The sequence below is a fragment of the Carassius auratus genome, chromosome 17, assembly GCF_003368295.1.
Source record: "Carassius auratus strain Wakin chromosome 17, ASM336829v1, whole genome shotgun sequence".
NCBI lineage: Eukaryota > Metazoa > Chordata > Actinopteri > Cypriniformes > Cyprinidae > Carassius > Carassius auratus.
In genome coordinates, this window is record NC_039259.1 from 10,236,960 (window position 1) to 10,250,377 (window position 13,418).

The 13,418-nt window shown below is 36.0% G+C and overlaps 2 protein-coding genes across 6 annotated transcripts in view; one reads left to right on the forward strand and one right to left on the reverse strand.

Annotated features, from left to right (window-relative positions):
* Positions 1 to 1,963: 1,963 nt before the first annotated feature.
* Positions 1,964 to 6,172, forward strand: LOC113117212 (zinc finger protein Pegasus-like). Of its 2 annotated transcripts, none has more exons than XM_026285737.1 (4): positions 1,964 to 2,375; positions 2,771 to 2,933; positions 4,068 to 4,241; positions 4,337 to 6,172. In XM_026285737.1, exons 2-4 carry the CDS (start codon positions 2,801 to 2,803, stop codon positions 5,284 to 5,286), a joined length of 1,257 nt encoding a protein of 418 aa, XP_026141522.1. In that variant the 5' UTR covers positions 1,964 to 2,375; positions 2,771 to 2,800; the 3' UTR covers positions 5,287 to 6,172. The 2 variants fall into 2 exon arrangements, with proteins under 2 accessions (XP_026141522.1, XP_026141521.1); XM_026285736.1 differs by having other exon boundaries at positions 1,965 to 2,375; positions 2,751 to 2,933.
* A 228-nt stretch (positions 6,173 to 6,400) lies between these two features.
* The window catches only part of LOC113117211 (deleted in malignant brain tumors 1 protein-like), a 32,934-nt gene continuing 25,916 nt past the window's right edge, over positions 6,401 to 13,418 (reverse strand). For all 4 annotated transcript variants that reach the window (XM_026285735.1, XM_026285733.1, XM_026285734.1 and 1 more), the window contains one exon: positions 6,401 to 6,563. In XM_026285735.1, coding sequence (XP_026141520.1) covers positions 6,556 to 6,563 — 8 coding nt within the window. In that variant the 3' untranslated portion in view covers positions 6,401 to 6,555. The remainder of the gene's footprint in view (positions 6,564 to 13,418) is intronic.

Here is a 13,418-nt window from a genome sequence, read left to right on the forward strand (position 1 = left end):
TAGATAGATAGATAGATAGATAGATAGATAGATAGATAGATAGACTTACAATTCTGTCTATCTCGCTCTTATTATGATTTTGACCAAACACATTATACATGCTATCTGTTATCTATGCAACTATTTTTTGCATGTACTGTTGCACTCCAGCTTTGAAAACAATAACGCTTCATGAAAAGAAGCCCACTTGAAACCCCAATTAATCTTTTTCAACTGACAAATTACTGTCACCCTGCTTGAATTATTTAAGGGGAAGTGGCTTCACGGGAAACCTGAGCATAATTAAATTGCTATAAAATAACATTAGTGTGGACAGGCCATTAGGAAGTGTTGTAATTGACTGCTTCAGGGGTCGTAGTTCAACCCCACAAGGTCGGGCTGTTGTGCCTGCTTTTGGATCAGTTTACGCAGCTTTTCACTGGAAAACCCACAGACTGTAAATACTGCACGTGATAGTAATTGTTTGACTTCATTTATAATTCTCATTCAATAACGCTAATATAAGAGGGCACTTTGAATTACTGGGATGCATCCTCTCAAAGTGTTCTCTGCTCATTCATATGCAACAAACAAAATACTGACATTGAATACTCTTACTATGTTTTGTGAATAATGCAACGCAAAAGAGTTCAAGTAAATTTTGATATTAAAAAATGTTAAGGTTGGCCATACAGGCTTGTCTTATTTCCCTACATGGTCATCACAACTTGGCATCCTGCGCCATCTAGTGTCCTATCAGTGAAATGACGCTATTAATGGCAGAATGCAGGATAAGAAACACATCAATGGTATTATGTTTGGTAAGAAGAATAGTCTGTTTGAGATCACAACACAAATGCAGCATAATTTATAAGTCTGGAATCATGGAGCACAGTTTTATTGTAGGGGTAGATGTACAACTCTGCAATGAGGCTATGATTTTTAACATTTTAACCCAAGACAGGAGCCTGGCAGATTGTTCTGTGGTCATCTGAACCATGATCACAGGCAATGAATTGCTGAGTGTTACACTAGAACCCTCTCATTACTACTCTGAAGAGTGTCATAAGAATCCAAAGCTCTCGCTCTAACTGGTCATTTGTCACACCCTCTTCAATGGTTTTCCTACAACCCTGACACAAATGGGGCAATGCGATCTTCAGCTAACTTCCCCTCTAGTTAAATATTAAACGCTATGAAACATAAATGAGCCAATCCTGCTATTTAAAGTAATGCAATTGGCTCAAGTACTCATCAAATTGCTCATGACATTTGAATATGGAAATTATCCATGTATTTAGCTAATCTGGTAAAAGAATTATGAATCATCAATGCACTTGATGCAGAATACTAAAAGGTTTTTTAAAATAATTGGATCATTGCTGTTATGCAATACCTTTTGGATATAAATGTAAATTAATATGACCAAGTAAGCATGTAAAAGACTTTCAGAAATATATTTTAATTTTAACTCAATTATTTATGCAGTGACAAGAAAATCAGCCTGGATAGAATTACAGAGCTAGTTAGTCATTGCTAAATAGGGACTGAGAGTGAGAGTATAAAGTTACTCTTTGAATTTTTATACCACATTTATTTGTGTAATTTCAACAAATGTTACAGAATTGTGACACAAACAAATTAAAACATGAAACATCAAGTTAAACTCCATGCTTTTGTTTTTCCTCTAAATTGAGTTTTTTCTTGTCATTTGTTTAATTAGAAACATGGCTTTTGTTATTTAAAACAATATAATATTACAAAAAAGATTAACAGAATGTGACAAAAAGACAGAAAGTGATGTGTGTAGAGCCTTTTAAAACAACTGCCAATTAAACGATATATAAAATAAAACAACTTATTTGACATAGGCATAGCCTAAACTGCAAAAAGACAGCATCTGATGTCATAAGTCAAAATATGGAAATTAAACATAGTTTATTTCTATATTCGCTTGCGCTGCAGAATACAGATCCACTCAGAGTGACACACAGGAACTAAATGTTCAACCGTCGCAACGAAGGTCGGAATCATTTCTGCGGCGCACTGTCTGGTTGAACTTTCACCCCTGCGTTATCTTTTGTTTTGATGTCGCAGAGCATTATTTTTACACACCGAAATTCGTTTTTTACTCTCTGTTTGCCAATGACACAGTCCTAAATGACGCACGGAATATGTTTAAGATACGTCGATCCAACTCTCGGTCAAATGTAAAGCTCGTTTAAGATCTGTTTTTAACTGAATCAGTCGTGCTAACTCGCTGAAATTAGCTGGCCAGCATCACCATGGAGCTTTTTTCCACCAGATTTGTCTAATATATCGTTAAAGAACGGGCCGTCAGTCTGAACATCCGAGCAACCGAGTCTGTTTTTATTTTCTCTGAAGCCTTTGAAAAGGTAACTGGTTTAAATCGTTGTTTTAATGATAGGGTAATGGTTGGGAATGCTTAGCAACGTCAATGTTAATTCGCTATCTTAGCAACGAGTGTTACCTTGTCAACTGGATAATAACCAGACTAATACAACTGATTAGTCTTTCAACCGTCACAATTTCCAATATAACTTCTACTCTTAAGATGTTGTTTACTGCACCCGTTGGCCTGTAGATGAATGTTATTGTAACGTTAGAATAATCGACAGGATTTACACTTAAAGGATTGCTTGGAAAGTTGTGTTTTGTTGCTCTTTTATACTAAGTTACAAGGATTTTTATTTACGTATCTCGTAATTCAGTTGCATCTATATGATATTCTGTTTGAATTTGATTTACAGCCTGTGTGGTCCCGTTTAAGATCTTAGAAGACGACGGTGCACATCTTTCAATGGGCGAGGAGAAGCCAGAACCTTTGGATTTTGTGAAGGACTTTCAGGAGTACTTGAGTCAGCAGACCCAACATGTCAACATGATATCTGGCTCTGTCATCGGAGGGAAAGACAGTGATGACCTCCAAGGAGGTATTACTTAGAGAGCCTTTCTTTGTGTTGTTTTTGACTGGTCAAAATGTAAATTTATATTTTAAATTTAAATTAAATTAAATTACAAATTTAAATTGATGCATTTAGCAGATGCTTTTATCCAAAGCGACTTACATTGCATTCAGGCTAACTATTTTCACTATGTGTTCCCCGGGATGTATGTATGTGTGTATGTGTGTGTGTGCGTGCATGCGTGAGTGTGTGTGTATATATATATTTTATCTTTCTTTATGCTTTAGGAGTAACTCCGGTTTTTATAAATATCTGCAGTCTTTAAAAGTATCTGGATGTCTTATCCCCTTTCCCCATTTATTTTCTGAGATTTGCATTCATTATTATGTTTTTTTTTTTTTTTTATAAATGTCAAATATAATTAAAAGGAAATCAAATGAAAACTGTGCCAGAATGAGTAATAGGGTTGGTTATCTATGCAAAGGATTCTAAAATCCTAAATTAAAGCCAACAGTCTGTAGTTGCTTGCTGGGTAATTTGAGACCAAATGTTGTAGTTAGTTATAATTATTGATTCTATAAATTATTAAATATATATGCGTTTATTGATTTATATATAACATCCCAAAATATTTTATTATTTAAATTATTCAATAGTTGCTTTATTTATTATATTTATTACAATAATGTAATATATAATATTTAATTATTTATGTTTTCTAAATATGCAGTGGGGCCCTAATGTTGTTATTGTGTTTTAAGTAAAGTTAGTTATATATATATATATATATATATATATATATATATATATATATATATATATATATATATATATAAACTATTATTATTATTATTAATTTAATATCAGTTTAACAGATTTTTCTAATTTGAGTGTTTTGAGTTGAGAATTTGAGGACTGTATGTTAGATAGTAGTTTTTATTAGATCATAGCATTTCATTTTATTGTGCCTTTAATTTTTTTTTTTTTATAAAGTGTACAGTATAAAAAAATAGTGCCTGCTGATTCAAGTGTGCTTAATGCAAAACTGGTTAATTTGTAGTAGAACAACATAATATCTTAAGGCGTTCCATATCTTAATATTAGTTAATATTCTATTTATTTATTTATTAATTAATTCATTCATTCATTCATACTTTACAGAACTTGGTCAGAATGGCCTGGAGCACCCAGCAGTGGACATTTCCTTAGAAGATAGTTCAGGGATGTTGGTGGATGGTTTTGAGAGAACATATGATGGTAAACTCAAGTGCCGCTATTGCAACTATGCCACCAGAGGCACTGCTCGGCTTATAGAGCACATTCGCATCCACACAGGTAAGAATGAAAACTGATCTAAAATCTTATTTATACTCTTTGTTCTTTACCTCAGGTTACCAAGTTCATAAGATATTCTCAATCTCCTTCTCCAGGTGAAAAACCCCATAGATGCCACCTGTGTCCTTTCGCCTCAGCGTACGAACGCCACCTGGAGGCGCATATGCGCTCTCACACAGGCGAGAAACCTTACAAGTGTGAGCTGTGCTCCTTCCGCTGCAGCGATCGCAGCAACCTTTCTCATCACCGGCGTCGCAGGCACAAACTCCTCCCCATGAAAGGGGCCCGATCCGCTCTCTCTCACCGAAAGATGCTCAGTGTCCTGCAGAAGAGAGGAAACTCACTTGGCTATGGCCGCCGGCTGCTCATCAACCTCAGCCCACCATCCATGGTATTGCAAAAACCTAATTCAGAGCAGCACCACTTGGGTGATTTCTCCCATGATCTCCCTTCTCACGCCCACCTCCATCAGGAGGCCTATAACGCTCTAGGAAAGGATGCACAAGTTGGTGGAGTGATTGGAAGTGGTTCCAGAGAGCAACAAGACATGGCATTGGACAACCCGCTGAACCAGCTTTCGACTTTGGCGGGTCAGCTTGCCAGCATCCCGCCGGAAGCTCAAGGTGCACCGGTATCTCCTGGAGCAGAATCTCTACCTGATGAAAAACCCACGTTCCTCGTCCAACAGCCTGTGACAGCACCTGCGGCCGTCTCTGTCAGCGCGGCTCAAGCTTCTTCTCCCATCACCCCCGAGCCCCGACCGGCTGCACACAGCGGCTGTAGTCCAGGAATTGGACCCTGCAGTGAGAGAACCAGCACTCCGAGTGGTACCAACAGCCAGCCAGGGACACCCACCACAGTACAAGACCCCCAGATGCTCCACCACTGCCCCCACTGTCACATATATTTCCCTGACAACATCCTTTACACCATCCACATGGGCTGCCATGGTTATGAGAACCCTTTCCAGTGTAACATATGCGGACACAGGTGCAGAAACAGCTATGATTTTGCCTGTCACTTTGCGAGAGGCCAGCACAAATAAGGACAGGTGGCTGATGCTGGCCTCTACTTTGCCCTGTTTTACATAATACAATTCTAGTATCTGGAACATTCCAAAGACAAAATCCCTGCTTTGTAATTACTGTATTTGAACTGTTATCGGTATGTTATGTTGAAGTCAGTAATCCAGTTTCAGAGTGTAGATTTTTTGGTCTTTGTAAAGGTTACTAAACACTCTTGTATAAGTGCCAGAGTTCAGTAATCAGTGCCTACTGTTATTTTCTGAAAGTTTACATTCAAATTTTGTATTATTTTTATCTTTTACATTTCAAATTCAGTGATGGTAAATTTAACGAGTAAATGTTATGGCTATTCTTACACTTTGGATTTAAATGTAATATATAATAACATTGCCACATTTAATTTTTTCTTCTTTTAATTTAAAATGATCACAAATTATTACTTGTTTCTTGGTTGAGAGTGCTGCATTATTTAAACTTAACTTAAGTCAGCAAGATTGTGAATAAAGATAAACATTTTCTAGCACAGGTAAGTTGACTGTTTAGCAGTGAGAAATAGTGTCCTGTAGGATTGTTGTCCAAATTCACTGTAGTGGCCTGAGGTCTTTTCTTTAGTGAGCACCATCGCACATGGCTGTATACACTGGGGTTGTAAAGCAGTGTTGATGATTGTGTTCTGGGCAGTGTGAGCACACTGTTCTCTCTCTTTCATTTTCTCTCCCTCCTCACTACCACCAGTGCCATGCTGTGTAATGTTTTCGGAAGCGTCTGTGGTGCTACTATTTAAACATTTCATATGCCTGTCTGCATAATGAACTCAATTATTAGATAATTATTGTATAACATGTTTTTTTGGTGGATTTGATGTTGAATGTCAATAAAACCTGACTTATGCGATGTATACTGAAATTACATGTTATGTTTGTCTTGTCATTTAATTCTCAACAGAAAAAGTTATAAAGTATAAGGCAATTATTATACCAATTGATTTCTAATGTAATGCAAAATGTTTTGTTGACTTACATTAATATATAATTTGGACTATTTAGAAGTGACTTGCTTGTTTAAATAAAAGCAAAATAAAAAAATAACCATACTGTATTTTAATGTGCTTTAACAAAGAATTTGAAGAAGGACTGCTTTAATGAATTGCTTTAATGGATTAAGGAAAAAACATCATTAGTAAGATTAATGTGATTTGATTAATGATACAAATCAGAAATGAAAAAGCTGATGATTAAATCACTGTTGCCTTCATCTTCTCATTCTGTCTGTGAAAGCGCGTCGCTGTCCTATGCTCCTGCGGAGTATGGCAAAGAGAGTCATGGTTGAGTAGAATAATTCAAGATTGAACAGCTAGAAATGCCACAGTAAATTATACATCAATGTGTCAAACATGCTTTTAATACGATTAAATGTTATATGCAAAGGGTAGAAATTAATATATTTTACCCAATCAATATTGTCATGTATTATGAATTTACAAAATAATAATAATAATTAAAAGTTTGTGTTACCCCTGCGGGCGTTATGTCTGCGTTATTCAATTTTAATTGTGAGACCACGTCCTAAACCCCCACCCCTCCTCATCCACATGCTGGGAGGAAGGTTGATTGTAGCTTTGTGTTTGGAACATAGACTGTATAAAAACATGGACATAGTGTCTGTGTATGGAAGCATATGGGTAGCATTATTCAATTCGGGATGTAATATGCAAAATGACAATGCAATATGTAAAATGACAATGCATTTCTGTATTTACATTTACATTTTCCAATACATTTGTGCAACGTTTGGTGCTAAATGAAAATGAAAATTAAATTACATAATTTTCATTTGCCATTTCCTACACCAGTTTTAATATGTAAAATGAATATTAATTTTAACGCTTTATAAGTTGCAAAATGAAAATGAAAATGTATTACAGAAATGATTAGATATAAGATGTTCAAGCAAAAACTGTGGCAAAATGATAATTCAAATGCTATTTTTCTAATATTAATTAAGTTGGCTTGAAAAAGCCAACTTACTGATCTACTATTTAATCTTATTAAGTTGGCTTGAAAAAGCCAACTTACTGATCTACTATTTAATCTTATTATTATTATTATTATGTTGGCTTGGCAACAAGCCAACATACTGTTATGCTATTTAAACTTCTTCTTCTTTTTTTTCTTATTATTATTTTTCTGACAGAAATTCTGAACGCTACTCCTCCTAGGGCTTTAAAGCCACAAGCCCCAAACTTGGCAGAAACCTGCGGGATAGAGCGGTGATGGTTGCTATATCTTTTCAGACTGATCAGACTTAAAGTTTTTTTTTTATTAATTTTTAAATGTCAAATACATTACCCATAGACTTACATTAACTGAGAAAAAATGCGCCCCTAGTTGCAATAACCGAGATCAAAGGGAGGAGTCAGGTTTCGTTTCACTTTTAAACCGGTTAAAAATACCAAGTAAATAATACAATTTCCCTCAAACTGACAAGCTAAACCAACATATCTGATTATTACAGGGGTCAGGGCTCATTAATAATTGATTTCTGGGCAGAGAGCAGTCAGAAAGATGAGAGAAGAATCACTGCTGCTCAGCTCAGGCTGTCTCCACGGAGCTCACAACGAGCGAATTCATTCTTATTTAAGACCTTTTAAAACGGCGATTGCACGCAATTCACACGTTAGAACACACCAAGAGCTAAAATCAGATGTTTCTGAACTGTTTAAAGTAATAACATGATATATTCGCGGCAGCGCAACTGCCCGCGAGCTCGCCATGTATTTCTCTGAACACTTGAAGAGAATCACTGCTGCTGTCTCCACGGAGCTCACAACGAGCGAATTCTTTCTTATTTAAGACCTTTTAAAACGGCGATTGCACGCAATCCACACGTTAGAACACACCAAGAGCTAAAATCAGATGTTTCTGAACTGTTTAAAGTAATAACATGATATATTCGCGGCAGCCAAATGTCCGCGAGCCCGCGATGTATTTCTCTGAACACTTGAAGTCCACATGACAGCCGCGTTTCGGGGCGAGATCGGACAAATAAATAGGCTAGCTATATAAACTGACAAGCTAAACCAACATATGTTATTATTACCGGGTCAGGTCTCATTTATAAATTATGTCTCTGGCCAAAGAACAGCGAGAAAGACGAGAGAGAAATGAGCGCTTCATCCGCATTTTTAAGCGCTTCCAAAAATAATATCACAGCGAATTGCACTAATCCACCCATTAGAACACAACAAGAGCAGAATTCAGGTGTTTTTGAACTGTTTATGTGTGCAAAATGAAATATAATTTGACAACGTGATACAGCTTATGAATACTTGATGTCTGGGCAGAGAGCAGTCAGACGAGAGAAGAATCACGGCTGCTCAGCTCATGCTGTCTCCACGGAGCTCACAACGAGCGAATTTATTCTTATTTAAGACCTTTTATAATTAAATTATATCGGCGATTGCACGCAATCCACACGTTAGAACACACCAAGAGCTAAATTCAGATGTTTCTGAACTGTTTAAAGTAATAACATGATATATTCGCAGCAGCGCGACTGCCCGCGAGCTCGCCATGTATTTCTCTGAACACTTGAAGATAATTTACAGCCTGTCACATTAAAACACTGCAGCGAAACGGCACAAAACAATTAGAACAATATATTATACACATGAAAATGAGTGTTTATATGTGATTGTGAGATTTTATCTGTCAGGCTGAACCTCACATCAATTGTTATCCATCGTCACAACATGGTAAAGTCATTTATATATATTTTTTAAGAGCTTCTTAAAATAAATATTCCTGCGAATGCACACAATCCACCAATTAGAACACACTAAGAGAAAAATCCAGGGGTTTTTGATCCGTGTATGTGTGCAAAATGCAATATTTGACATCGCGAAGGGAAAAAAAAGTCACATGACAGCCGCGTTTGGGGCGAGATCAGACAAAAAAATAGGCTACACATTTCATTCACACTGACAAGCTAAATCAACATATGTTATTATTACCGGGTCAGATATCTCATTAATAAATTATGTCTCTGACCAAAGAACAGAGAGAAAGACGAGAGAGAAATGAGCACTTCATCAGCATTTTTTAAGAGATTCCAAAAATAATATCACAGCACTAATCCACCCATTAGAACACAACAAGAGCAGAATTCAGGTGTTTTTGAGATGTTTATGTGTGCAAAATGACATATAATTTGACAGCGCGATACAGCTTATGAATACTGGAAGGAAAAAAAGTCACGACAGCCTTTTAACTCTGGAGTCGATTAACGCATATACGCGTTTTGAGTCATTTTCTGCTGATAACCCTGACAATTACTTAAATTACATTTTCAGTTTTAAACGTACAGATAAGAGCAATACATCAATCGAATCTGTAAAGGGTCTACTTTTTTTTGGATACAAACACAATAACAACAAAACTTTGTGCACTTATAAAATAAAGATAACAAACAAGGTGTGCTGTCTTCAACCTTGTCTGCGCTGATCTTCATTTACAAACACGTCATTAAAATGAACTGTAACTCCATGAATACTCAACGAAGAGACATGAGAGATATATCTATAGAAAGTTTGACATGTCTACTTTTAAACTAAACAAGTGCTGCCGAACAAATATTCTGTGATAAAGTACGCGATGTCCTTTTTTCACGTCTCCCTTCTAATGTGTATGGAAGGCCAAGAGGGTCAAATACACGTTAAATACGCGTTGTTTACTCATGAAAAATCAGCTATATTTCACGTTTTAAATACACGTTAAATACACGTGAAATACACGTGAAGTATGCCTTAAAAATCAGTTTGAACAGGTCAGTGTCATTGGCTGCTGAGGACTTGGGTCAAACCACTTCTGTGTGCTTAGAGGGGTGTACCATTCATAGACAGGCAACCACCATTTAACATGCTATAGATCAGCTTATTCAGCCTTATTATTTAGTCTTTTTTCTTTTCTGTTTTGTATAGCCTATAGAAATAATATATTTAAGTTTCAGTTTTATGAAATATTTATTTTTTAATAAATATTAATTAAAATTTTGTGGTGATAGCATAACGTTTATAAAAGTTACAGTATTTTGTAATGAAACAGGACTTTTTGTTTAGCTCTTGACTCACCGAAGTATACTATATATACTGTCCCTTCTTTAATTTTTCAGTAGTGTGATAACTTAATATATGTTGTCAGTACTATTAAAATAACATTAAATTGAATGGTATTTAGGAGATTATGGTTTTTGCATGACTTATTTCGCATTCAGCTAGACAACCCTGTCGTAGCTGTTATCATAGCCTAGGCTTTTTATTAAAAAAGAAAACAGCAAGGGACCATGGAAAAAGACTGTTGCAGGTGTATTTTTTATGGTATTATTATTTTTTATTTTTTGCAGCGGGGCAACTCAAGAATGTTGGGCACACAAGTACTGTGGCTCTTTTGCCCCATGGCCAAGATGGCCAAGCCAACATCAAAGTTAGTTCACTAACTTTTAATTCTAGTTATGTTGGCTTGGCAACAAGCCAACATACTGTTATGCTATTTAAACTTCTTCTTTTTCCTCTTTTTCTTATTATTATTTTTCTGACAGAAATTCTAAACGCTACTCCTCCTAGGGCTTTAAAGCCACAAGCCCCAAACTCGGCAGACACCTGCGGGATAGAGCGGTGCTGGTTGCTATATCTTTTCAGACTGATCAGACTTAAAGTTTTTTTTTTATTAATTATTAAATGTAAAAACTCATTACCCATAGACTTCCATTGTCTGAGAAAAATCGCGCCCCTACTGGTTGCAATACCCGGAGTTTTGTTTACTTTCACTTTTACATTGGTTAAAAATACAAGTAAATAATACAATTTCCCTCAAACTGACAAGCTAAACCAACATATCTGATTACAGGGGTCAGGGCTCATTAATAATTTATTTCTGGGCAGAGACCAGTCAGGCGAGAGAAGAATCACGGCTGGTCAGCTGCTGGAGGCATTGTCTACACGAGCTCACAACGAGCGAATTCATTCTTATTTAAGACCTTTTAAAACGGCGATTGCACACAATCCACACGTTAGAGCACACCAAGAGCTAAATTCAGATGTTTCTGAACTGTTTAAAGTAATAACATGATATATTCGCGGCAGCCAAATGTCCGCGAGCTCGCGATTTCTCTGAACACTTGAAGTCCACATGACAGCCGCGTTTCGGGGCGAGATCGGACAAATAAATAGGCTACACATTTCATTCACACTGACAAGCTAAACCAACATATGTTATTATTACCGGGTCAGATCTCATTTATAAATTATGTCTCTGACGAGAGAGAAACGAGCGCTTCAATATCACAGCGAATTGCACTAATCCACCCATTAGAACACAACAAGAGCAGAATTCAGGTGTTTTTGAACTGTTTATGTGTGCAAAATGAAATATAATTTGACAGCGTGATACAGCTTATGAATACTGGAAGGAAAAAAAGTCACGATCTTTTAACTCTGGAGTCGTTTTGAATCATTTTCTCCTGATAACCCCGAAATTTACTTAAATTACACTTTCAGTTATAATCATACAGATAAGAGCAATACATCAATCGAATCTGTAAAGGGTCTACTTTTTTTTGGATACAAACATAATAACAACAAAACTTTGTGCACTCATAAAATAAATATAACAAACAAGGTGCAGCCTTGGTCTGCGCTGATCTTCATTTACAAACACGTCATTAAAATGAACTGTAACTCCGTGAATACTCAACGAAGAGACATGAGAGATATATCTATAGAAAGCTTGACATGTCTACTTTTAAACTAAACAAGTGCTCCTGAACAAATATTCTGTGATAAAGTAATCCATATCAAAACAACGCAATGTCCTTTTTTCACGTCTAATGTGTATGGAAGGCCAAGAGGGTCAAATACATGTGAATTTTAACGCGTCAACAACACGTTAAATACGTGTATTTCATGCGTAGGCAACACGTATTTAATATTATTTATTTATCGGCGCTGCACAACATGGTAAAGTCATTTATATATTTTTTTAATAGCTTCTTAAAATACTATATTACTCCGATATTATATCCAATATTGTTTAACGCGTTAAATACATGTTGTTTACACGTGAAAAATCAGCGGGTATTAAACGTGTATTTCACGTCAGTTTGAAGAGGTCAATTTCATTGGCTGCTGAGGACTTGGGTCAAACCACTTCTGTGAGCTTAGAGGGGTGTACCATTCATAGACAGGCAACCACCATTTAACATGCTATAGATCAGCTTATTCAGCCTTCATATTTAGTCTTTCTTTTCTGTTTTGTATAGCCTATAGAAATAATATATTTACGTTTCAGTTTTATTAAATATTTATTTAAATTTTGTGGTGATAGTATAACGTTTATAAAAGTTACAGTATTTTGTAATGAAACAGGACTTTTTGTTTAGCTCTTGACTCACCGAAGTATACTATATATAGTGTCCCTTCTTTAATTTTTCAGTAATGTGTGATAACTTAAAATATGTTGTCAGTACTATTAAAATAACATCAAATTGAATGGTATTTAGGAGATTATGGTTTTTGCATGTCTTATTTCGCATTCAGCTAGACAACCCTGTCGTAGCTGTTATCATAGCCTAGGCTTTTTATTAAAAAAGAAAACAGCAAGGGACCATGGAAAAAGACTGTTGCAGGTGTATTTTTTATGGTATTATTGTTTTAAATTTTTTGCAGCGGGGCAACTCAAGAATGTTGGGCACACAAGTACTGTGGCTCTTTTGCCCCATGGCCAAGATGGCCAAGCCAACATCAAAGTTAGTTCACTAACTTTTAATTCTAGTTATGTTGGCTTGGCAACAAGCCAACATACTGTTATGCTATTTAAACTTCTTCTTTTTCCTCTTTTTCTTATTATTATTTTTCTGACAGAAATTCTAAACGCTACTCCTCCTAGGGCTTTAAAGCCACAAGCCCCAAACTCGGCAGACACCTGCGGGATAGAGCGGTGCTGGTTGCTATATCTTTTCAGACTGATCAGACTTAAAGTTTTTTTTTTATTAATTTTTAAATGTCAAAATACATTACCCATAGACTTACATTGTCTGAGAAAAATTGCGCCCCTAGTTGCAATAACCGAGATTAAAGGGAGGAGTCGGGTTTTGTTTC